Genomic DNA, 23,757 nt, shown 5'->3' on the forward strand with positions numbered 1-23,757 from the left:
CTTTTCCACTGGTGGAAGCCATCCCTAAGGTGTTGCCCTCAAACATCAGGCCCAGAGGGCTCACCATCACACTGTATCTCTAACCACTATTATTTGTCAAACCTATAGCCTGATTAAGATAGAATAGGAATGAGAAAGGGGCAGGGGTAGATTCCAGACAATCACCACCACCACCACCACCACCACCACCACAAAGGACACCACTAACTCATTCCTACACCTTGCCCCTATTTCCTGGACACTCACCGGCACACCATGGGACATGAGGGTGTTGGGATTCATGAGGGTGACAAGTTGGTGCAGAAGGTCAGGCTGGCTATCAAAGAGCTCAGGTGTCAGCTTCTTCATCACCTCTTCCAAATGTTCTGCTGCAAGTGAGGGTACCCCATACCAGGTCTTCGGCTCACCCCTGGCCAAGCAGAAAGGAGACATGTAGAGTGGACACACCTATGGTACTGAAGGAGCCCACCCTGACTGCTTCCCTGGCTCTCCAGGACCCCACTCACCAGTGGAGGTAGTTAATGGAGTAACTCCAGTGATCCTCAATATGCCAGCAAAAGGCTGAGAAGACCATGCCCACATAGAGCCAGGGCACCTTCATGCCGGAGATATCTGCATTGATGTGGCACAGTACGGACTGCTCCAACACCGGCATCACATTCAGGTTCCAACCACTAGTAGCATACTCCTGTCAGGTCAGGTATTTGTGGAAAAGGGATGAGAGTTTTGCTAAGGAGCGGGGAGATCTTTAGCCCAGGGAACCTTAATTTTGAGGTCACAGACCTTTCTGAAACATCTAAGAAATAATATAGGTGTTCTTCCCCCTGCCTCTGTCAAATGCATACACACAAAATTTCAATTCACTTCACTTTACTTCAGTTTTAGGGAGGTTTATAGATGTGCCCACCCACCAAAATATCTGCAAGTTAAAAGCCCCTGCTCTGGACCAAAATGCACCCTTCCCTTGATACAGGCCTAGGGCCTCATTATTTCCTGCACTTACAATCCCAGTCCCTGAACACTTCTTATGAATGAGCCAGGCACCCTGCCAGGTACTTCATATACCTTCTCACTTAATTCTTATAAAATTTGTAAAATGGATACTATCCCCATTCTACAGACAAAAAAACAGCCAATCTCATGACTGGAGATGCCATGCCAGATACTAGGCTGTGTTCTTTACACATATCATCCCATCTACATCTCACAGCAACCATATAAGGTAGGCATAATAGTCCCCATCCTATAGAGATACTGAGTCTTTCAGATACTAAACGACTCGCTTAAGTCACACAGCTGACATAACCATGAATCACCTACTCACCTCCTCCTCAGGGGTTAGGTGCCGCTTACTGTCACTGACGGGGAAACCGCTACCAAATTCTTTGGAATGGATGTCAGCCCCATACTCAACAGTCACATCCTCCTCGATGCTATTCACCAGCCGCCAGAATTCCTTCTCCACGAGTTCTGTGGGCACCATCTAAGGAACAGGGGTAGCAGATGACCGTGGCCCATCATATCCTGGCCCCACTGACCCAGGAGAGCTACAGACCATCAGGCACCTATGACCCTAGCCCTGACACTACCCCAGCCCTCCATCACCTACGTGTACGGGCATGTTGAAGTAATCGGCTTTAAAGGAGTCAGCCATCTCGCCAAAGCTCTGCAGAGTGTATTCCCGGGTAGCCTGCTCAAAGCCAAAGGCTTCGGGGGGGCGCTTACACTCCTGAAACCCAAAGGAGAACATGTCACCAAGGCAGAGGCAAAGAGGTGGAGAATCCTCAAAAGCGGAGCTGGAATATGGGGTAGGAGTCAGGAGGGAGAACAGCCCTAGGTCTGTACTGAAGGCCCCTGAGGCAGGTCTCACATCACAGCTCTACCTTTTCCTCCTAGCACTTGAGCACAGTTAGTCTCTTCATTCCCCACATGCACTTCTACCATGCTCTTGCTCTTCTCTTCCTTTAGGACTTTACTATCTAAACCATGGGCTCTGCCTTAAATATGCTACCCCATGCTCTTCTGCCACTATTTTTTCTCTCAAGATAAAATGTGAGTTTATACAGGATGCTTAGAGAAGTTTTATGCCCAGACTGGAACTACAGACCTGGGAAAATGACACTGAATATTCTAGTAGCTTGGAGGATGGGAAACGAAGGCACCAACTCCTAGTGTCAAACCCCACACTATTCCTGTTCTTTACACTGTCTCAGAAGACAGGACGTGTGTCTAACTCACTTTGTATCTATGTTCGTGGTTTTAGATGAGAGATGTATGTACCCCAGTCAGACACACCTTCTGCTGATGTCTGAAAACTAAATGTCAATCTGGTCCACTGGCCCACAACCACTTAGAGAAGAGAGCCAAGTAGACCTGACAGTCTTTGTCTATGATACTTTTGGTATCCAAACTCCTCCCTAAAGGAATCCCCACCACTACCAAGGCCATTATGCACTGCCCTGGTCTCTTTCCTCATTTGTGTGTGTCTAGTGTGTGTGCATGTGCACACCTGGTCTCTATGACCACAGTTGACAGGGCAAGAAACTGTCAGTGTCTACTCTCCAGAAACCCAGGGAGAGATGTAGACAAGCACCCAGAATTTGGATCAAGGTAGGAGGCTCATGAAATGGAACTGGAAGACTTCCCAGGCCTCTTAGCCCTCACTGCTGCTTCAGCTGCTCTCCTCACTGCCTCTCTTGCACTAGGTACATTATCCCCATGTATCCTTACTCCTGCACTCCTCCATCCCCCAGTCTAGAAAGCCTGCCCACCTCTTGTAGTTAAAATCTACAACACCGCAAACCAATCTAATTATCACAACAGAAGGAAAATACCTAAATAAATATTATACCCACATGATGGACCCCCTACAAGGAAAAAAAAATCATACCCATGAATAAATTTAATAATACAGAAAAACGATTATAAAGTAACAAATGAAAATATACAGTAAGATCCCAAACTTGTTAAAGATAGTTATATATACGCAACAACGAAAAGATGAGAAGAAAATATACCAGACTATTAACAATGGTTGTCTCTAGGTGGTGAGATGATAGGTAATTTGTCTATTTTCCAAGCTTTCTAAAAGAAACAAAGAATAAAAAACTTGGAAATCAAAAGAACATTTTTTTTCATATTCCTGTCCTCCAAATCTCATTGCTGACACCTTCCCTGATTACTACCCTTAGTCACTTTCCTGTCCTCTGAACTTCTACATCTGAATTTCTAACACACAATTTAACATTTGATTATATGTCATCACATATGATCTGTCTAATCATGACTCTCACCTCCCCAGGTGGTCTGAGAGCTCCCAGAGAACACAGGTTGAGTGTCCTCCTTTTCTTTCTCCCAAAGTTCTGCCCAACCTAGCCCCACCCCAGGGACCCAAAACACAAGACTGTGGCTGAACTAGGAGGCTGCTTTCAATAAGACCGGATGAAGGAAGGCAAGGATAGCCTATGAGGCAGACATAGACTGGGGCTGGGAAGTCCTTACCGCCATGACACACTTTGGGCACCGCCAGACACCCTTGGGAATCTCAGGCAAAGGAGGCAGCAAGCAGAAGATGTGGTAGTTGTCATCACAGCCATCACACAGCAGGAGCTTGTCATCCTCATCCCCTCGGGAACACATTCGGCATACATATGACTCAATCTGCCAGGGGAGGGAGGCAACAGTTCATTAACCTAAGCCCTGTCCAGCCTTTCAAACATCAGACTCCTCCAGACAGCACCCTAGTCCACAAAGATCTCCATTAGAAACCCACCTTGCCTGCTGGCTGGATCATTCACGGCCCTGTACAGGTTAGTCATGCTAGGCCTGGAATTTAACTGCATGCACGTACCACCTCCCCAAATAAACTAACTGTAGAGCTGTGACAGCAGAGTCTTTACCATTCAGTCCTGAATCCCCCGTTTTCATTCATTCAATAAATACTTACTGAACACTTATGTGTTCAACATTATGCTGAACTCTTCAGTACAGCGATAAATAAGACATGGCATCTGCCTTCTAAAGGCATACAGTACTCCAGAGGCACAAGTTCATAAAAATTAAAGGGCAGTGTAGAAACTGCCAATAGCAGCCCGTAAAAGGGTACTATGGAAACCTAAAGGAGGAAGCACTCGAATCAGCTGGAGATAAGGAGGGAGAGCCTTGAGAAGAACTTCACTGAAACGGTGACACTTGAAACTGACTGAGACCTGAAGGCAAACTGGAATTTGGCAATGGGGCAGAGCACAGGGGAAAACTCTTCCAGGCAGAAGAAACAGCATGTACAAAGGATGGGGAAAGAAAGCATGGCACATCTCGGGAAAAAAACAAACATACCTACAAGTAGTTCAGTGTGGCTATAGCAGAAGGAGTAAGGTGGGCAGTGCTGGGGAATGAGGCTAGAGGTCTGCAGGGACTGGATCATGCATGATAATGAGGAGCTTAGCCTTTATCCTGAAGCAATGGAGAGGGAGTCTCCTCCTCTGCACCCTTCCAGCACTTCATGTTGACAGCACTTGATCACCCTTTCTTGTTCTTTGTTCCATGTGAGTTGGCCTTGTTTCCCCAATTAAGTGAGCTACCTGAGGGCAGGGCCCACCAGGCCCACTTTTCTGCTTAATGCCACCTGGTCCAGTGCCATGCTGGGGAAATGCTCGTTGAAGGGATGAGAAGCAGAGCATTAGGAAGTCAGGGCTAGGTCCTTACAAACTGGGCATTGCTGTGGTTCCTCCGCAGCCTCATGGTCATCTTGGTGCAGGGCTCTGGGCTGTGACTCAGCTCCTCCTTGCTCTCCAGGAAGGTCTTGGGTGAGGGTGACTCCACCTTCACGTCCCCACCTGACTCCTCCTTCACCACTATGGTCGGGGGGCACTCGGGCCCTTCCTTATCTGGGAGAGAGAAGAACGGCTCTAAGGTACAAGTATGAACAGTCGCGGCCCAGGCTCCTCTCCCCTGGTGAGGCCATTCTTCACACTGCCCCAGCCTGTCAGGCCTCACCTTTTTTCCGCAGAGTCTTATCCTTGGCCATGAGGCCCAGGCCCATCATTTTGGGGCCTGCCCCATAGATCTGAAGCTTCTTCAGCTCAGGATTCTTTTCAATGTCTTCCTCTGTGGGTTCCGGCTGGGAGGAAAGAAGGAAATGAATCAAGACTGCTATCTTGGGCAGACTGCCCCATCCTAAAAGAACGACAGCTTGGACTCTATCACGTGAGTTCATGCCAGGGTGGAGGCATAGGTGGGCCCAGGCAAGAATTCAGATTGCTTTTTGGAGACTGAGGGTAAGTGAACTCCCTCCTCATTCCTCTCTTGGAATGGAATTAAGATGGGATCTCAGTTTTCCAACTGTAAAATGAGAATATTAACTCCTACCTCACAGTTACAAGGGGGTTTGAGGAAAACATATATAAAGAAATCTAAGTATTTGCATCTACCAATAAATGGCAGTGACTAATATGATCTGGTAAATTACATGCTTCAGTGAGCCCAGGGACAGTGTCTATCTTGTTCTCTGCTGTATCCCCAATGCCCAGAAGAATGCCGGCACATAAGCTTCTTCCTGAGGCTAAGATATAGTTATAAGGAGAAAAAGAAGAGTTCTTCCCCTATGAGCAGAGTGAGTCAGGAAAGGAACAAGGCAGGCAAGAACACCAGACATAGGAAAGATATTATACAAACAGATCAAAACCCAGCTCAGAAGCTCAGCTGAGAGTAGAGGAAGAGCAAGAGTGAAGCCAGAAAGAGGCACACTACTGCTCAGAACTCAGAGAACCAAGAGAAGGGAGAGTGGAACAGGGAAGAGAACCTTGGTCAGAGGGAAGGAAGAGGACTCTCTTCACCACCAAAGCTCCAAGTTAGAAGAAGGGAAGTACTCACATCAGGCTGCAGTCTCTTGGCTCGCCGGCCATAGCTGTTGAACTTGGAGGGCTGCACAGACTGTCGAAGGGGGATACTGTGGGGTTTGTATTCCTTGTCCTTCTCCTCATTATCAAATGGACGTGTGTTGCACTGCTGGGGACAGGTGAGGGGTAAGGGTCAGGGCATGGGGCCCCAGCTCCCAACAGCAAGGACTTCCCTTTACCCTCACCCAATGGCAACCAAAGCCGTGGTTTCATATACCACGCCCCCCGCCACCCACCCAATAGGCCCTGCTCAACTGGCCACTGACACCAGCACACACTTTGGGAATTCTTCTCATGCCTCTGCTTATGCCATCCCTCCTTCCAACCACCTCCCCGCAACCATCTCCCCAACTAAACCAAACTCCATCTCTTCCCAGACCTCTCCAGGTCTCCAGTCCACTCCACTGAACCAGTTCCATTAAGAGCAAGTGTGGAAATCTGCATCTGGCAAGGGAAAGCCTACTCCACCCCGGCTCGGCATCCTTACCACCAGGTTGGCTCCAGACTGGTACATCTCATAGGGGTAAACGATGCGTTCATAGTGGGAGCGTAGCAGGGAGCCAATGTTTTTGCCTGGTGGGTAGTTGAGGCGCTGGGCCACCCGAGCCCATCGACGGTCCTTGCAGATGGCTTCGTAGCCACCTTCCTCCACCACGATCTGTAAGGACAAGCAGGAAGGGACGTGGATGTGCTGTGTGTATGTACAGAAAGGACAACGAGGACAACTCCAGCCCCTCACTTCACTGGAGGCTACCCCCTCCTACCTCCACCACTCAGACTCAAATTGCAGCCAAGAGATGCTGAGAAGTTCTGATGACAGCTTGTGTGCTACCAGGCTGTGCCCCTTCCACTGTAGCCTAGAGATCCAATATCCAAACCAAGGTGGCCCCCAGAGTACCAAGGATATTAAGGTGTGGGGTGGGGAGGGGTTTGAGAAAAACCTGTTCTTACTTTGCTGAGGCTGTAGAGGTCCAAGATCCGCCGTTCTACATTGGGAATCTTTAAGGAGGAGCCCTGGATTTCCCAGAATTTGGCAATCTGATCCAAGTAGTTCAGTTTCACTCTCGTCTGGGCCTGGAGAAAAAATGGCTCAGAGAGGCTGGCCTCCCCCTCTACCTGACCCCTATCTTCTGGCCTAATCTTAGGGGAGGAGAAGGGATGCAGAGCAGCCCACTACCCAGGGCCTCTCCCAGTGAACTGGATCCCCAACTCTAGGTAGCACCTCGCCCACCTCTCTTATCTTTGCCACCTTCCAGGCAACAGGAGAAGCCCAAGGTCCCAAAACAGAGCAGGTCGAGTCCTAACAGCCAAAGCTTTACATATACTCTTTCTCAATCTCCCTGACAGGGCTGTAGAAGTATTGTCATCTCTTTTACAGAGAGTCCCTGCTTCCTCAAGTCACACAGCAGGTACCACGAGATTTGAGTGTCAAATAACGTTAAGTTTTTGCTTTTCCTCTGCTAATAATTTGCTGTATAGTCTTGAGTAAATCAGTTCTATTCTCTGGACCCGTTTTCTGATTATGAGGGAAATAAAAAACTGCCCAGTCCACTCACCCCAGAAGGGTAGACTTATGAGAGGAACAGTGAATGCCCTCTGGAACTCTGGAATTAAATCTAAGCTCTAGGCATGTTTCAGAGAATGAAGGCTCCAAAAGAAAACATTCACCTCTTCACATGCACCATGAAATTTGTTCCATGGTGGCTGAAGGGTGAGAGTGCATGCTAAAGATAGAATGGCCTAAAGAACTGAGATGGTGTACCAAAGCAGCACTGGCACCTGGCCCACCCAGGAACCAATGTGGGCCAAAGATTCTAGGAACAAGGCATGTACCATGCTTTCCTGAAATCTCAGTGACCCAAGAAGGGCTCCCCAAGGCCCCAAGTCTATAACCACCTCACCCTAATCAGAAGGCCTAGTTCTAGGGAGAACAGGGTAAGTCATTATCATTCATTACCTTGCTCTGATCCCATTAGGGGGAAACAGGGACAGTTCTTTCACAGATGAGGAAAAGTAAGGTCTATTTGTGGGAAGGAACATCCTATGGCTCCTTTGCTATGAGAATCCCTAAGGGGCCAGGAACCCTACTCCCTCCACCTCAACGCCTTAGCTTTCCAACCTTGGCCCATCCCTGCCCCTCCCCCTCATTAGCCAGCACTCTCTCTCTAGAAAACCTGTCCCTGTCCCATGGTAGGCTACACCTTGTCCTAGCTATACCCCAGCAGACCTGGTCAGATCCATTTCTCTAAGGACCTTGTACCCCATACAAGAGATGATTTTTGCCCTGACCAGAACAGCACCTAGACCGACTCTAGAACAGTGATTCTCAATGAGGGGCAATTTTGCCCTCCAGGGGACATTTAAGTAATGCCTAGAGACATTTTTGGTTGCCATAACCGGGAGAGGGTACTATGTGGGTAGAGGCCAGGGATGCTGACAGACATCCTACAATGCACAGGACAGCCCTCCACGACAAAAAATTACCTGGCCCAAAATGTCAACAGTGCCAAGGTTGAGGAACTGTGGTCTAGAAGACAAGTACGCTTTTAGGTTATGGGTATTCGGTTGGGCCTAATAGTCACCCCCACACCCCCAGACATCTAGTAAGGCTTGAGGATACATAATAATGAGGGAGAGGAGTGGTAGCATACCTCTACCCTACACCTTCCATGGGAAACTCCAGAACTTTACCTGGAACTGGCTTGAGGGCATCTACTCTCATTGCCCTGGGGCATTCTCAAGTCCTTAGTGGAGAACCTCACCTTACCCATGCAAAGGGCCTAGATTTCCTGTATGGAAGATAAAGGAGAGGGAAAAGCCTACCTGCCTGACCCTCTGTCCAAGTCTGTAACCATTCCAGCTTCCTCACAGACCAGTTCTTGCATTGTTCCTGCCCATCCACCTCATCTCCCACCTTACCAAGCACCATGGAAGAAAGGTAGGAAGCACAGGGCTGTAGATGAATTGGATAGATGAGGACACATTCAGCTGGCCAAGCAAGAAAGGGTCTCAACCAGCCCCATATTTCTCTTTTGTTGACCCAAGCAGGGTGGGTTAGTTGACAGGGGAGCTTCAGAAGTAGCAAACCTTTGTGGAAAAGGGCCATCCCCAGCCTTGGGGCTATCAGATTTGGGATGCTAAATGCTCCTGCTCTTGGTTATATTATTCAGAGCTCAAAAGCTTCCTCCATGCCCTCCAGGCAATTTCACAGAAGAGAGAACAAAGGCCTAGTTAGGTAAAGTACCTTAGACAGAGAAGGTAGGAGGGAAGTGGGATCAGAGCTCAGGTATCCATTCTCCCAACCCCACCACCAGTTGCTAGTCATCTTACCTCTAGTTCATTCAGCCTCTGGATTCGGGGAGTAAACCTGAAGTTGTCCACTTCTACAGCAAAGGGTGGCTGCCAGTCCTGAGTGGGTACAGAGGAGAAAAGGGAGTTGGGTTATTCCAGCATAGTGCAAGACCAGAGGGGCACCAAAAGCAGCTCAGCACCCCATTCATGCCTTCCCAGACCTCTAGCCATGTCAGACCTTTTAACCTGGCAAACACCCAACCCATACACACACAACTCACTACAGGGCTTTAGAAGCCCCTCAAGTCCACACCCAACACCCCATGCACATACCCTGGGAAATGTCTTCAGAGTCCCTGCAACAGTACAGAGTTAGGATTTTAAGAAATAGAGAGATGGGGCCCAAAACAGCTGACTGCAAACTCTCCCTATGCCCATATTAACTCCTCATCCCCTAGGCATAGGACACACAGTCTGGAAGTACTGGAAAGCACACAGGATCTGGAGTCAGAAAACCTGGGTTCATGTTTTAGCGCCACTACTTACTAGCTAAGGGATTTTACCTTTCTGAACCTGTTTTCTCAACTGTAAGGTGGGAATATGAACTTCTGCCCTGGCTTCCTCATAAGACTGATATGAAAATTAAACTGGTTTTCAAATGAAAATGTTATTCAAAGGAATCATCATTAAGATTTGAAATCTAAGGCTGACCTCACTACCCAATACATATGCAGAGTAGCTCATCTCCAATTTGGGCAGGATTTAAAGGTTTGGGCCTTTAGTGTCTGTTCTCTCAGTTTAAAAGGCCTGAGATAGACACTGCAAGGAAGAGCAAGGAACAAGGAGCAAGAATTTGCAATACTCACCTGGTCAGAAAGGCTTCCTGTGGGTCCTCTCTCAAACACCTGCCCAGTACAGGAAGAGGCAGGGGAGGAAGTGGGGAGGGGTGTCCTAAGTGCTGGGATGCACCACTGACTGTGGTAGCAAAGATTGGGAGGATTTGGGGTGAAGGAGGGCAGTCAGGGAAAGATAATGAAAGTGGGGGAGACTCTGTCCTGCCAAGTCGGAGCTTGTTGTGTCCTGCCCAAAGGGCAGCTGTGAAGAGCCTCCTCCCCAATGCCCGCCTGCCCCCCCCACCCCCCATGCAGTCCTTTCCTCCTCAGAACCCTGGCTCCTGCTTGAGTGGTGAGAAGAACCTCGAGTAACCTAGACCAGTGCCCTCATTTAATGATGGAGAAAGTCAGGCCCAGAGAAGAAATATGATTTCTCCAGAATCACATGCTGAGTTAGTGGTAGAGCCAAGACTAGAACCCCTGTCTTCTGACCTCCGGTCCAAGGCTCTTTGCACTACATCAGGCTACGACTGTTCACGCACACGTGCATACATATGGAAGCAGGGGAGGAGGACAGTAAAAGAGAAGAAAAAGCTGTTGGCCTCTTCTGTACACACATTTTGAGAAAAGGGGCCAGGGACTTCCCTGGTGGCGCAGTGGTTAAGAATCCACCTGTCAATGCAGGGGAATGGTTCGAGCCCTGGTCCGGGAAGATCCCACATGCCGCGGCGCAACTAAGCCTGTGCACCGCAACTACTGAGCCTGTGCTCTACAGCCCACGGGCCACAACTACTGAGCCCGCGTGCCACAACTACTGAAGCCCGCGTGCCCTAGAGCCCATGCTCCGCAACAAGAGAAGCCACTGCAATGAGAAGCCCGTGCACTGGAATGAAGAGTAGCCCCTGCATGCCGCGACTAGAGAAAGCCTGTGAGTAGCAACGAAGACCCAATGCAGCCAAAAATAAAATAATTTTTTTTAAAAAAGAAAAATACAGAAAGGAGCCAGAGGACTCATACTTGCATGCACACATATTCCCCCCGCCAAAGCAGGTAGCAAACACATGGGACTCAGTGAAGCAGGGGCAAAAACAAACAAACAAACCCAACAACGACAAAAAACCCTCAAACTAAAATGATATGGCTCAAGCCCAGACAAGCTCCCCATGCCCTCTTGCTTCCCATCAGTAGGGCACTCCCCTCAGCGCAGGTAACCCAGGCAGAAAGGTGCTCAAACCCCAAACTCCAGGCACCTTTCTTTCCTGCTGAATCAAGTTCTAGATAAGAATAAGTGCAACATCAAGCAACCTGACAGGAAATGGCAGAACTGAAATCCTAGAGCAGGAGCTGTGCATGCAACAGATAGCTGGGAAAGGTTCAGCAAATCTCCCTGCCTGGCTCTCCCTGGGACCTACAAGCTCCCTCATCCTGCCTTCAGTCCCATACTCCCATGTGCCAAATACTCACTACGTCATGATGGTGATAAAAAGGTGGGCTACCTGATGCAGGAAGCAAGGCCCTTCCAAGCTCCCCTGCGTCTACTCCAGTATACCAACACTCTCCTCGCACCCATCTTCCCCAAGAGTAGCAGTCACCTGCCTAGCAATTCAGAATCCAAATGGCCCTTCAGGCAAACCTTCAATTTCCAAGCACCCACCCATACAAAGGTTCCCACTCTGGGTCCAAGCACCACTTGGGTGAGTGCTTTAAATTCCAGCCAGAAGTCCAGGCTGCCTAAAGGAGGCCTAGGAGCAGCCCTACCGGAAGGGAAAACACAACAAAAACCAGAGAGAGCCAGGTCTCCTGGATTAGAGGGAAGTACAGTGTTGGGGTAGAGAAGAGAAGCATAACAAAGGACGGCCCCCTGCAGGACAGACAGACACACACACACACACACACCCCAGGGTCATGTCACCTATCCCACCCCTGGTCCCCCAAAGAAGGGGAACAATACCTGCACAAGGCCAGGCTGCCCCAAGAAGTCCAAGATAGAAAAATGGGATAGAAAATTCAAGCCTCAACTACCCCTTTTGTCAGATATGCCTCTTTCCCACAGGCCTGCCGGGCCACTTCAGGGAGTGCCTCCTTGATGCTGCCCAGGACTCCAGCCTCTCCTTTCTGCTGGCCTTCCCGACCTCTCACTACCCACTGCCACTTCCTCACCATGGACAAGGATACCTCAGAGATCTGTGGCCAAGCTCCAACAAGGAAGAAATTAGCTTACCCAACACCTCCCAGAGGATCCATCTGAAACCAGCCTAGATGTATGGCTGAACACCAGAAAGCACCAAGTTGAATAAGGAGGCCTATGGTGCCCTCCTCAGGTGGCAGCAGGGTTTCCCATTTGGTTTCAGCCAGGAGACACCTACTCAAAAATACCCTGTTCCAGACAAACTCAATTCCTGCCCTTGGAATCCCAAGTGGTGACTGAAGAACGCATATCATCATTTCCCCTCCATGCTAGCAAGGTGGCAGCCTATCCTAGCCCTTGGGGGACTTCTCCTGGCCTGAAGCCAGGCCTAGGAGCAAAGATAGGCCCTTTGTTGCTGACATCTGGGAATCAAGGGTTCCAAAGGAGGCAGACTTCCATCCGTCCATTCTGTTTCTGGGAGTCCAAGAATATCCTATCCTCTGGGACCTCTGACATCCTGGGACAGGTCAGAGTAGAAATCTTCTGGGAAGGACTCATATACCCCACCCCAAACTGACTGGTCCAAGACTCTCCACAGAAGTCAAGCCTGGGCAGTGATGTGCAGGAAAGGCCCAGATATTGCATTCGACTAGGAAAAGAAGGGAACAATTCCCTGAACCCATCTCAGGGGAGCCAGATAGAGCCTGTGAGACTGATTTCCTGACTGGTTTACCAGCCCAGAATATTATCATAAATGGACTGGCCTGGCAGGGTGTGAGTAAATATGAGTCAACCCACATAGGAGCAAACCAATGACCACATCAAACACCTTTGCAGTCACAATAATTACCACTTATCTAGTGCCTACTACACACAGACGCTACCTAGTTTAATCCAATTCTCGAAATAACCATTCAAGGGACCCATTTCACAGGCTCAGAGAGATTATGTTACTTGTCCAAGGTCACACAGCTGGTAAGCTGCAGAGTGGAGTTTTGAACTAAGGTCTATCTCCCTTCAGAGCTGTGATCTTTCCATTACACCACACTGCCTGCCTGAAGAGAAGTGATGCCAGTAAATGGGAAAAAAGCCTTATTTAGGGCAGCCTTGACCTAGGTGGTTTGGGGTAACCAAGAGATGTGCGGGGTGCCTCTCCGTGAACTCTCCCCGGGGCCACTAGGCATCCCTGTCTTGAACCTTACTAGGAGTAGTTCTGAAGGGCGGGGTGGGAGTTGGGGGGTGGGGGTGGGTCTCCGACTTAGGGCCCTCACACCACGAAAGGACCGCTGGCCCCAGCACCCTTTCTCCGACCCGCGTCGCATCCACAACGGTCCCAGCCACTCCATCTCCCCACACCTCGAGCTGCCCCCCGCTCCAGACTTCTCCGCCCGCTACCCTAGTCCATCATCCCCGGCCTGGTCGCCGGCGACCACCAGCCCAGGGCCTTACCGCGGGTGGGCGGATCTTGCAAATGCCCGACTTCTCGGCGATGGGCCTGATTTTCGCAATGTAGCCGAGAGGATCTCGGAACTCCGCCCAGCTAGGCTCGAACACCGGGCACTCCGGCGGCGGTAGGAAGTCGTCAGACCCCGGCTCCATGGTGGGCCCTAGGACTGGAGGGCTCGGACGGCCCTTAAGGACTCATGGCGGACGCCGCTGTATGAAGCCGAGGCACTGCTCGGGGACTAGGCCCTAAGCAGGGCGGCCGCCGCCCGCCGAGGGCCCAGGGGGCGTGTAGCTGCCGCGCTCTGAGAGGCTCAGGCTGACGTTACTGCTACCACCTCTTCGTCCTGCTCCGTTCCTTCCAAACTCTGCCGCTGCCTCCCAACTACCGCAGCCTTCAACACCACAGTTACCTCCCAACCACCGCGGCCTTCATCGCCGCCGCCGCCATCTTGGTTTGTCAGCGTCTCCCCCCCTCCCTTCACCACAACAAACCAGATCCCTCCGCAGGGTGTCCCTCCGAGCCTCGTATAACGTGCGTGAGGCCAAGCCCTAGGGAGCCTTCATCCCGTGGAGACTGAGCTGAATCGGCAGGCGTGGGTTTCCTATCAGGAAGCAGGAACTCAAAAGTGCTTCCCAGACTGAGAGCAAATAGTCCGCCTCAGCGGCGGAGGAACAAAGTTGTAATTAACTGCCGGATCCTCTTTCCGGATGGACCGGCGGTGCACGTTTAAAGGCCAGTGCTGCGCATGCGCATTATGGAGACAGACCGGAAGAGGAGTTGGCGTTGGTGGGTGGTGGGTCCGAACTGGCACCCCCTCGATGACCTCAGCCCTGGCGCGAGCCCCGCCCCAACACGCTCTCTTTCTCCCGGGTCTTTCCGGTGTGGGCTACAGAAGGCGGCTTCGGGTGCCTGATTGCAAGGGACCCTTATGCAGGCCCGCAGATAAAGAGAGGCGTACACAGCTCCCAGCTCTAGGCGCTGATACCTCTGGGGCTTTGAACGAAGGAAGTCGGGATGCTGCTCCCTCCCCGGGGATTGCGGATTTTTTGAATCCTGGATCCCGAGGAGAGGAAGAAAATATTTATTTTGTCCAAGTTTGCGTGTAGAGGCCTCTCAGAGATGGGGCTTCCATTCTTAACCCCAAAGAGTCACTGTCAGTCAGCATTTTAATGAACACTTTCAACTGTTATGTTTGCACTTTTATCGTGTCCACATTTGTGGCATGTACACCTACAAAATAAGCCTGAGTGTATCCTACCAGTGCCCACCGTTTGAAGCACCTACTGTTTGCCCATTTGTGAGCCTACAGTGTACTTATCAAATATTTGTGTACATGGATTGTATGTATTGTGTATAGCCTCTGTCTTGCATTTGAGTACCTACTATGTGTACATCTGCTCCTATTGTGTGCATGTTTGTGAGCAGTTTCTGAATAGGTTTATTGCATCTACTTTGAGTATCAAACCAGTACTTTGCCCATATGTCAGACATCTACTGCATTTGAGGAGCTCTAAGTTATTCATCAGTTGTGGGCCTACCACATGTAGTTCGAACACCTACTGTGCACATATTAGTTACGTATGTGCTGATTAAGTGCTTATTTTATGTTCCCCCATCAGATTGTGAATTCTTTAAGGGCAGGGACCTTGTGACCTTATACATCCTTAGCACTTGGCATGGTAAGCGGTACATTAATGTTGAGTAAACAAAAGAAAGATGAATATTTTTGAGCAGCCTTAGTATATATTGACTAAAAATAATATATACTCTTTGCAAACATTTCCTGGATATATTAAGCATCTGCTGTAAGCTTGAATATGTTTGAAGGTGATGGAGAGTGTCATTCCTTCATTCAGTTAACTGTTTCTAATCACATACCATGTCCCAGTTAGGTATATCATTCTGCCTACTTCAGGACTGAGCTAAGGGCATCCGCTCTGAGGGAGTGGGGAACACTGGTAGGAGCTCACACCCTGGAGTCAGAGAGGCCTGATTTCTAGTCCCACCAGCTCTGCCGTTTTCTAGTTATGTACCCTTGGGTAAGTCCCAACTTATGAAACTGAATGATGTTGTGCGGAGATGATAATCCCTACCTTGCAGGATTGTTGTACAGTACCTGGCATATAGAAGGCCCTCAGTATCTGTTAACTGTTATTTTTACTTCTGAGAGTCAACAACAATGTGTCAAAACTCATTAAGAATCTCCTTTGTGTCAGGCATTGTGCCTAGTGATTTCAGATTTTTTTTTTATCACCTGAACCCTTAGATTGCCTTGAATGTTTGGAATCTTTATCCCTACTTGTCTTGTGAGGAAACTTGTCCCAAGTAATACATATAGTAAGTGACAACTCCTTTCTAGTTTTCTAGGTGTCAGGGGAAACCTCAACCCTTCTCCACCTGAAACACAGGTGAATGACCCAACTGAACAACTGTCTGGACAGGAAACAGAAAGCTAGATGAGGTGATGCTAACAACAGTAAAAAAAAAAAAAAAGAAAAAAGAAAAAAAAAAAATCACTAGCCTCTCACATGTGTAAGCATTTAACAGCCCACATAGCTCTTTCATACCAATTATTTCCCTTAATCTTTGCAACAGTCTTGGGAAAGATGTAGGTCAATTTACCCATTCTGTAGATGAGGAACCAAGTTCCAGACAGATTAAACAACTTGCCCACTGTTACACGGGAAGTTGCTGACTCGGGGTCAAATGCTCTTCCTGTCATTTGCTCCTACCAGTGATAGAACTAGGCAGGAGAAGGGTAAGGAGAACAAAGAAGATAAAAGAATATGCCAAATCCTAGGTTGAAGGAAGTTTGACCTTTCCATCTTGAGGCAGCTCAGTGAAGGGCAAAGAGCATGAATTAGGAGTCAGGAGACCAGGTTTGGGGTCTCAGCTCAGCCTAGCCTTCCCAAAGCCTTCTCTGAGGTCCTTAGCTAGGACACCACCCCCACCATCCTGGAAGGGCAAATGGAAATTGCATAGAGTCTTTGAAGCCAGTCAGATCCAATTCATTCGTTCATAAACATTTATCAAATTCCTACTATGCACCAGGCACTCTTCTGGGCCCTGGGAATATAATGGTGACCAAGACAGACATGGTCCCTGCTTTCTTGCAGCTGACATTCACCCACTGATATCTACCAAGTACCTCACCTGCATGAACCTTGATTTTCTCATTTATCCAATGAGACTATGTAAACCCTTCCTCACAGGGTAGTTATGAAGATTAAAGATCATGATAACTACCATTCATCAAAGGCCAGGTGCTATGAAATAGGTATTGTTATCCCTGTTTTACAGATGAGGAGACTGAAGTTCAGAGAAGTATAAACTTAACCAAGTCACATGGCTAGTAAGTGGCAGAGTTCAAACCCAGGTCTGTCTGACTGCTGTACAATTCTGCCTGTAAAAATCTCAGATGGTGCCCCCTCCCCGCTCCAAACCACAGGTGCTCAGGAAATGGAATCCTTTCTCAATCCTTGGATCTTGCTGGAGACCTGCCTGAGTCTGGGCACTGCAGGGTTAAAAACTGGGAAGCAGCAGGGAGCTCACCCTGGACTGGGGGTTCAGTTGGCCTCACCCACCCACCTGGAAGAGAGGGTCTGGCATGGAACTGGTACGGAGCAGTGATTGGAACCCTCAGCTGTGCTCTCGACCACACTCACTCCATCCATGTTTTCTGGATGAACTGTATAGTGACTTTGTGCCTCACTTTCTTGATTTGTAAAATAGGGTCCCTTCCAATTCTGAAGTAGGTATGAGCTGTGAGTTCTAACTCCTAAATAGCTCTGAAATTTACCCCCTCCTCCCCATGCCTTTTTCTAATCTTCTGCTCCCCATGAGAGCCATTTACTATCTCTAGCCTAGATTATTAAAAGAGCCTCCTCAAGATATCAAGGGCTCTATGTGAATTTATGGAGATATATATATATATATATAGAGAGAGAGAGAGAGAGGGAGAAAGAGAAATATAGATGCATATTATGTGCTTAATACATATGCATAACAATAAAATGATATATTCAAAATAATGATAATTCCAAATGAATTATGATAGTAGTGGATTATAACTCATTGAGTAAAATAAAAATCCATGACTCCACACTGATAGAAATAAATAAAATGAGGGAAAAGGGAAAGCTCTTCCTTCAAAGAATGATGGAGTTAGAAAATCATCAATAGATGCTCAAACTTTTTCCAAATAAAAAAGCAAACCCCGAAAACGTAGCTATAACACTTGGTGCCCAAATCTTGGTTCCTAGATGCCATCGTCAACCAGGCATTTCCAGGTCTCCTTGGAAAAAATGGTTGACTCCAGGGCTGGGGCAGGGAAAGTACAAGATGAGCCTGGAGCATCTTGTGGTGCCAGAAAACAAGGAAGTGCTCAAGGAAAGATGGAGACCTGCCAAAAGGACACAGGAGCCAGCTTGGAGGGCCTCTTGCTGGCCAAATCTGGGACATTTTGAACATCGAAATAAAGAATGACATTAATGTGTTATAACTCACTGAAAATGATAGACAAGCATGGTCCATGAGAATATAAATACATAAACATAGGAGAAGGGAAAGCTCTCCTTTACACTGGAGAGCCAACTAATCCATGTCAAAAGAATGATGGCATTGGACAGTCACCATTTGGCAACCTCAAGAATCATCAGCAAATGCTAAAACTGGTGAGTGAAAGTTTGAGGAGTAACAAGACAGTTACATAATGTCAATGCATCTCCCCTCAAGATACTCATTAATTACAGAGGGAAAAATAATAGCTTTACAACAGAGACACTACGTAGCCCAATGTGTCACCTGGTCTTTCTTTAGCTTCTACGGAGACCCCGGAGGCCTGAGGCCTGGGTGAGAAAACCTGTTGGCAACAGAGGAATGAGGCTACGGGGACTGCTCACCTCTGCTTTGGGATGTGCCATGCCCACCACCTGGGCTGCCCTCTCGCATTCCTTTCTCATAATTCCGCTAACATTACATACTCGCACACCTCCAGGCTTTTGCACATGCTGCTCCCTCTGACAAATGCCCTCCTTTACTGGGCTAATTCCTACTCACCGTTCAAGACTCAGATAAAGGAGCGGTTCCAGAAACGCTTACCTGACCCCTGCCCCAAGTTGGGTTTTCCCTTTCTTTGTGCTCCCACACATGCTGTGCTTCCTTCTGGGCCTGCACTTATTACTATATTGTATTGACATCATCCCCCCAGGCTGCCTACTTCTGAAAGTCTTGTCCTGCATTGTCCAATATGGTAGCCAGTACCCACATGTGGCTATTTAAATTTAAATTTTAAAATTCAGTTCCTCAGTTGCAACCAGCCACATTTCAAGTGCTCAATAGCCACATATGGCTAGGGGTTACCATATTGGACAGCACAGGTATAGGACATTTCCATCATCACAGAAAGACATAATAGGACAGCACTGGTCTAGATAAAGATAAGAACTCCGTGAGATTCTAGGACCTTTGTCGTTTGTTGTGTGTCATCCCTCCTCATCCACATTGCCAAAGAGATTGGCAGTAGAACGTTTGAGGACAGCCAGCGAACTCCTTGTCTTCAGGTCCTCAGGGAAATGGGGAGGTGAGGAGCCGAACACCCCTCCACAGTCTGGATGGTGAGCCTCCAGGGAGAGGGGGAGGGTGGAGCAGGGATGGCCCAGTGCTGGGACTGCAGTGAGGAAGGGAGGAGGAGGAGAAGGTAGGAGAGAGCTGAGAGAAGCATGAGGAGGTTCCAGAGGGGCCTGAAAGCTTGCAGTTTGCATCAATCAATAAATCAACCAATGCCAAGATACTTTAAGATTTAGCTTAGAAAGAACTATTCATTCATTCAAATCAACAAACATTTTAGTGTCATCTGTGCTGTGCCAAGCACTGTGCTGGGCAATACTCTGGACAGAGGTGATCCAGACCAGTGTCATGCCTGTGCCAGCTATGGCCTAGTGGGGAAGATAGATAATGATGTGAGGGATCTCAGAGCATGTGATCAAGGGCACTTTGTGAGGGATGGGTCCTTTAAGGCCAGCTCATAAGAGTGAGAAAACCTTCATCAGGGATGTTAGGGGAGCACATCTGGCAGCGGGGAAGGCACAGGTAAAATACTGAGTTTGGAAATTACACACAGATCTTTTCAGGGAGTGGTGAGTGGATGGCCAAAGTGTAGGCGAGAAATGAGAGGATTACAGAGATCGGCCGGGGCCACGTGGTGGAGGACTTCCAACGTCAAGGCAAAGGAGTTTGTACTTGTTTCTGTAGGTGGCCGAGAACAGCTGACTGTGTGTCTGGCAGGAGGTAGGCATTTCACATGCATCTATTAACAACTGCCCTGCAAGACTATTATCCCTATGTTACAGGTGAAAGACCAGGCTCTGAGGGACAAGGTGACTTGCCAAAGGCAACAGTCAAGTCTGACTGAGTACTAAAAGCTGAGCTTTGGGAAGACAAAACGAGCATCAAGCTGAAGGTGGGAGAAGTGGGAACAACCAAAGGCAGTCCAGCTTGGTCCACCAGGGAAGAAACAAAAAAACTGCTGACTGGACTTGATTCTGGACCAAATGCTTAGATGGCCCCAACTGCTGCTTTTGCTTAAATGTGCGTAAGAGGAAGAAAACAAAGACATTGATCCCAGCTGCTTAAGAGTGGGGCCATCCAAACTGCTCCCTCTTAGAGGCCATTCCACACTCTAAGAAGGCCCTCCAAATATTTACTGACTGCTGCTTCTGGGGACCCTGCTGACCCTAACCAAGAACCAGTGTCCCCCATTCCTCCTAGGCTCTGCCGAGACCCAGGACATGATTAGTGGTGCTGGAAACATGTCCATTTTATAGGGAGGCAGTTTTGGGCACTGGAAAAGGGCCTGGACTAGAAGTCAGGAACGCCCCATCCTGACTTGCTGTGTGACCTTGGGAAAGACCCTTCCATTCTCTGGGCCTGACCCCTCCTCTGTAAACTAAAGGGAGCTCAGCTATTTGTTATCTAACATCCCAAGTACATACACAGAGCTCTTAAAACGGATGTATCTAGCCCCCACTTCCTGGCCCAGGTCACCATCCCCCCCCCACACACACACCCTTAAGGACACAAATGTGGCCAGCTGTGGGGAAGGAGAGAGGGCTCCAGGGCAAAGCCTGGCCAGTCACAGGAAGGGTGAGAATAGATGCCACAAGAGTAGAGGAAGTATCCAACCTGTGAAAGGAAGAGAAGGGAACTAACTTGCTGAGCACCTACTCCACGCTGGCTGCTGGACATTCGTTACCTCATGCCTTCATCACAATCCCACGTGGCAATGGCTTATCACCCCAAGTTTTCAACTGAGGAAACAGAGACTCAGTTTCCCGAGGGCACTAGGAAGGGAAAACCCCAGGATTTGAACTGGATCAACTCCAAAGCCCAGACCCTTGCCGCTCTGCTCTGTCATGCAGATCGTTAATGAAACGAGACAGGAAAACCTCCCTCACCCCCACCTCCCACCCAACCAAAGCATCTCACCCACCCAGTTGCCTGAGCTTCTACCATCAGCGCCTCACCTCCCTGGGCTAAGGCCTCTCTCCCGGGGCTCCACTGTGGGGGAGGGGGCACAAGTAGGAGGCAGAGGCGGGAGGTGAGCACAAGGTCTTTTATGAGGCATCAAATATACATTCTTATATACAAGGAGGAAAAAAGACAATGCCTAAACCCCAGCTCCTCTCCATACAGCCCCTCCCACTGCTGCCCTTCCCCACCCCCAAGCCCTGGGGTCCCTGGCCCTTCATACAGTCAGGGTCTATCTGTCTGTCTGTACTGCAGCCCATGGTGGAGAGGGGTGAGGGAGGCAGGAGCTGAGAAAGGAGCTGGATATGCGGGGCAAGAAGAGGAGCTGGGGCTTGTAAAAAATATATTTATAATAAATAAACAGGGCTGTAAAAGGGCTGGAGAGGCAGCGGAGAGTTTGACGGACAGAAGGACTCAGGCATCCTGGCTCCCAGCCCCCACTTTGATGGCTCCAATCTCTGCCTCAGGAAGGACATCTCAGGCTCACGGTGGCTCTCTGGGAGCCCCTCTCCCCAGGGCTGATGCTGGGTGCCCTGCCCCAGCAAGGTGTGTGTGGGCAATATCTATAAAGTGCATTGTCTTCAGCTGTAGGTGGGGTAGGTGTGAGGGAATGGGGGGCATGCAATATGGGTGAGGGAGGGCAGCGCCCTTCTCATCCCAGACCTGAGCCCCCCCGCCCCAAACCTGTCTGGACTTTGATCAGGATAAGAACGTTGCAAGGAGAGGCAAGGTCCTGAAGCTGAAGAGGTCTGGGCTGGGGCCCACTGGAGAGAGGGCAGAGATTGGCTCCAAAGAGGAAGCACTGCCCCACCTGGGGACCAGCATAAGTGGGGGCCCACCCACTGCGTGCACTGACACTCCATGTCCTCCAGCAGGTAGACAGACACATGGAGGTGCGTGGCCAGGCCCTGAGGTCAGAGAGAGGGCCGAGCCAGCTGAGGTTTGGCCACAACTCTACAGAGCTCCCTCCTGGCCCTACGCGGCCAGAGGTGCCCTGGGGAAGCCTTCACCCTCATTGTTCCCGACACCTGCCCTTCGCTACCAGCCAGAGCTGACAGGGAGCTCACACTGGCCCGGAGGTCTGAGGCCACCCAACTAGACCTCCAGGGAAAGGGAGGGGGGAGGGTGAAGAGAGGAAAGAGGACGAGGATCTCTGAAAGGTCCTCACCACTCCCCAGAGCTTGAGAGCCTTGCGTATAGGCTTCAAGTGGCAAGGAGTCTCGAATCTGGAAGGAAATCCCATGGAGACTGTTGGGGGTTAGAGGAGGGGTCCCAAGGCAGGGAGGCAGTGGGGAGGAGGACATGTCTATGTGTATATATGTTTTGGAAAAACTGAGGAAGCAGAGAGGGTGTGAGGCCCCTCTCCTGCAGATTCCCCAGACCTCCCTAGTCCCCAGCTCACACTCTCCGTTCATCAGACCACGGTGCTGATCCGGCTTGGCTTGGCCTTGGGGTTTGCAGTGGGTGGGTTGGCCGTGCCAGGGGGCCCAGAGGCGTGCAGTGGGCCGTGGGGGGAGGTGGGCGGCAGGGGCGAGTGTGGGGTGTGGGGTGAGGGTGGGGGCAGGGGTGGGTAGGAGGGGTGGGGTGGGATGGGTGAGTGCGGTGACAATGGTGACTGGGGGTGGTGGGGGTGGGAGTAGGAACCCCCTGGTGGCCGGGATCCAGGGCCCCCAGCGGCCCCCGCTGCTGGCATCATCTGTGGGTGGTGGCTGAAGATGAAGTGCTTGGGCCCCTGTTTGTGGGCTGGAGGGTGCTGGGGGGCAGGACTGTACAGGGGCAAGGGGGAGGTGGGCTGGTGCAGGGGGTGGCGGCCATGTGGAGCAAACTGAGGGTGTCCTCCGGCCCCCCGTCTGGGAGCTCTGCCTGGCCGGCCCAAGGTATAGTGCTGGGGGCCTGGGACTGGGCCATGGGCATGGAAGTGGCGATGCGGCCCCACAGGAGGAGCTGAGGCAGGAGGCGGTGGAATGGAGCCCAGCTGCGGCAGGGGCGGGGGCTGCTGAGGAGGTGGGGGGAGAGGGGGCTGCTGGGGTGGGAGGTAGGGGGGCGGGGCCGGGCCCGGTCCTTGGCAATACTGGGCATGCAGGGCCTGGAGCTTGGACTGCCCATCAGGCAGCACCCCCAGGCCGCCGTGGCTGTGACCGTGGTGGTGGTGGTGGTGGTGGTGGTGGGTGGAAGAAGCAGATGAAGAGGAGGCAGAGGCCTGGCCTGTTGGCGGTGGTGGCATCTGGAAGGGCCCCTTGCCCCGCTTGCTTCCAAATAGGGAGCCCAGGAAGGATGAGGAGTTGGAGACGGGCCTCTGGCTCTTGTACTCCTCTGGCGGCGGGGGTGGGGGCGGAGGTGGCATCCTCTGGTGAGGGCGTGGACTGCTAATAACAGACCCCTGGAAGGGGGGAGGGGTGGAAGTCAGGGCGGTCTAGATGTCCTAAACCCCCAACCCTAAACTCCACCCGGTCCCTGAGGGCTGGAGCTGGGGAGACAGGACCCCCCCCCCCCCATGGCATAATGAAAACCAAGTCACAGTCCTGTACTTGTACATGGAGCGCCCCCAGCTTGCAGAGCTCTGCTGTCACATCCACTATCTCATCTGAGCCTCAGCTGGGAGAGGAAGAGTTAGCAGTACCTCCTCCTCATCCC

General features: G+C 50.3%; 2 protein-coding genes across 18 annotated transcripts in view; both read right to left on the bottom strand.

Moving 5' to 3' along the window:
* Positions 1–14,051, bottom strand: part of KDM5C (lysine demethylase 5C) — a 32,260-nt gene extending 18,209 nt beyond the window's left edge. For 5 of the 12 annotated variants that reach the window (XM_082375982.1, XM_082375979.1, XM_082375975.1 and 2 more), the window contains exons 1-12: positions 13,599–14,051; positions 9,228–9,305; positions 6,849–6,971; positions 6,385–6,555; positions 5,872–6,006; positions 4,996–5,119; positions 4,705–4,886; positions 3,502–3,660; positions 1,610–1,729; positions 1,325–1,483; positions 507–688; positions 247–409 (exon numbers count right to left, since the gene is read on the bottom strand). In XM_082375982.1, coding sequence (XP_082232108.1) covers positions 247–409; positions 507–688; positions 1,325–1,483; positions 1,610–1,729; positions 3,502–3,660; positions 4,705–4,886; positions 4,996–5,119; positions 5,872–6,006; positions 6,385–6,555; positions 6,849–6,971; positions 9,228–9,305; positions 13,599–13,748 — 1,746 coding nt within the window. In that variant the 5' untranslated portion in view covers positions 13,749–14,051. The remainder of the gene's footprint in view (positions 1–246; positions 410–506; positions 689–1,324; positions 1,484–1,609; positions 1,730–3,501; positions 3,661–4,704; positions 4,887–4,995; positions 5,120–5,871; positions 6,007–6,384; positions 6,556–6,848; positions 6,972–9,227; positions 9,306–13,598) is intronic. The other 7 variants (XM_082375981.1, XM_082375977.1, XM_082375976.1 and 4 more) reach the window with 5 other exon arrangements.
* A 298-nt stretch (positions 14,052–14,349) lies between these two features.
* The window catches only part of IQSEC2 (IQ motif and Sec7 domain ArfGEF 2), an 83,094-nt gene continuing 73,686 nt past the window's right edge, over positions 14,350–23,757 (bottom strand). For 5 of the 6 annotated variants that reach the window (XM_082375993.1, XM_082375992.1, XM_082375995.1 and 2 more), the window contains one exon: positions 14,350–23,503. In XM_082375993.1, coding sequence (XP_082232119.1) covers positions 22,538–23,503 — 966 coding nt within the window. In that variant the 3' untranslated portion in view covers positions 14,350–22,537. The remainder of the gene's footprint in view (positions 23,504–23,757) is intronic. The other variant, XM_082375997.1, reaches the window with a different exon arrangement.

Source organism: Balaenoptera borealis (genome assembly GCF_965194805.1).
Source record: "Balaenoptera borealis genome assembly, chromosome: X".
Lineage (NCBI taxonomy): Eukaryota > Metazoa > Chordata > Mammalia > Artiodactyla > Balaenopteridae > Balaenoptera > Balaenoptera borealis.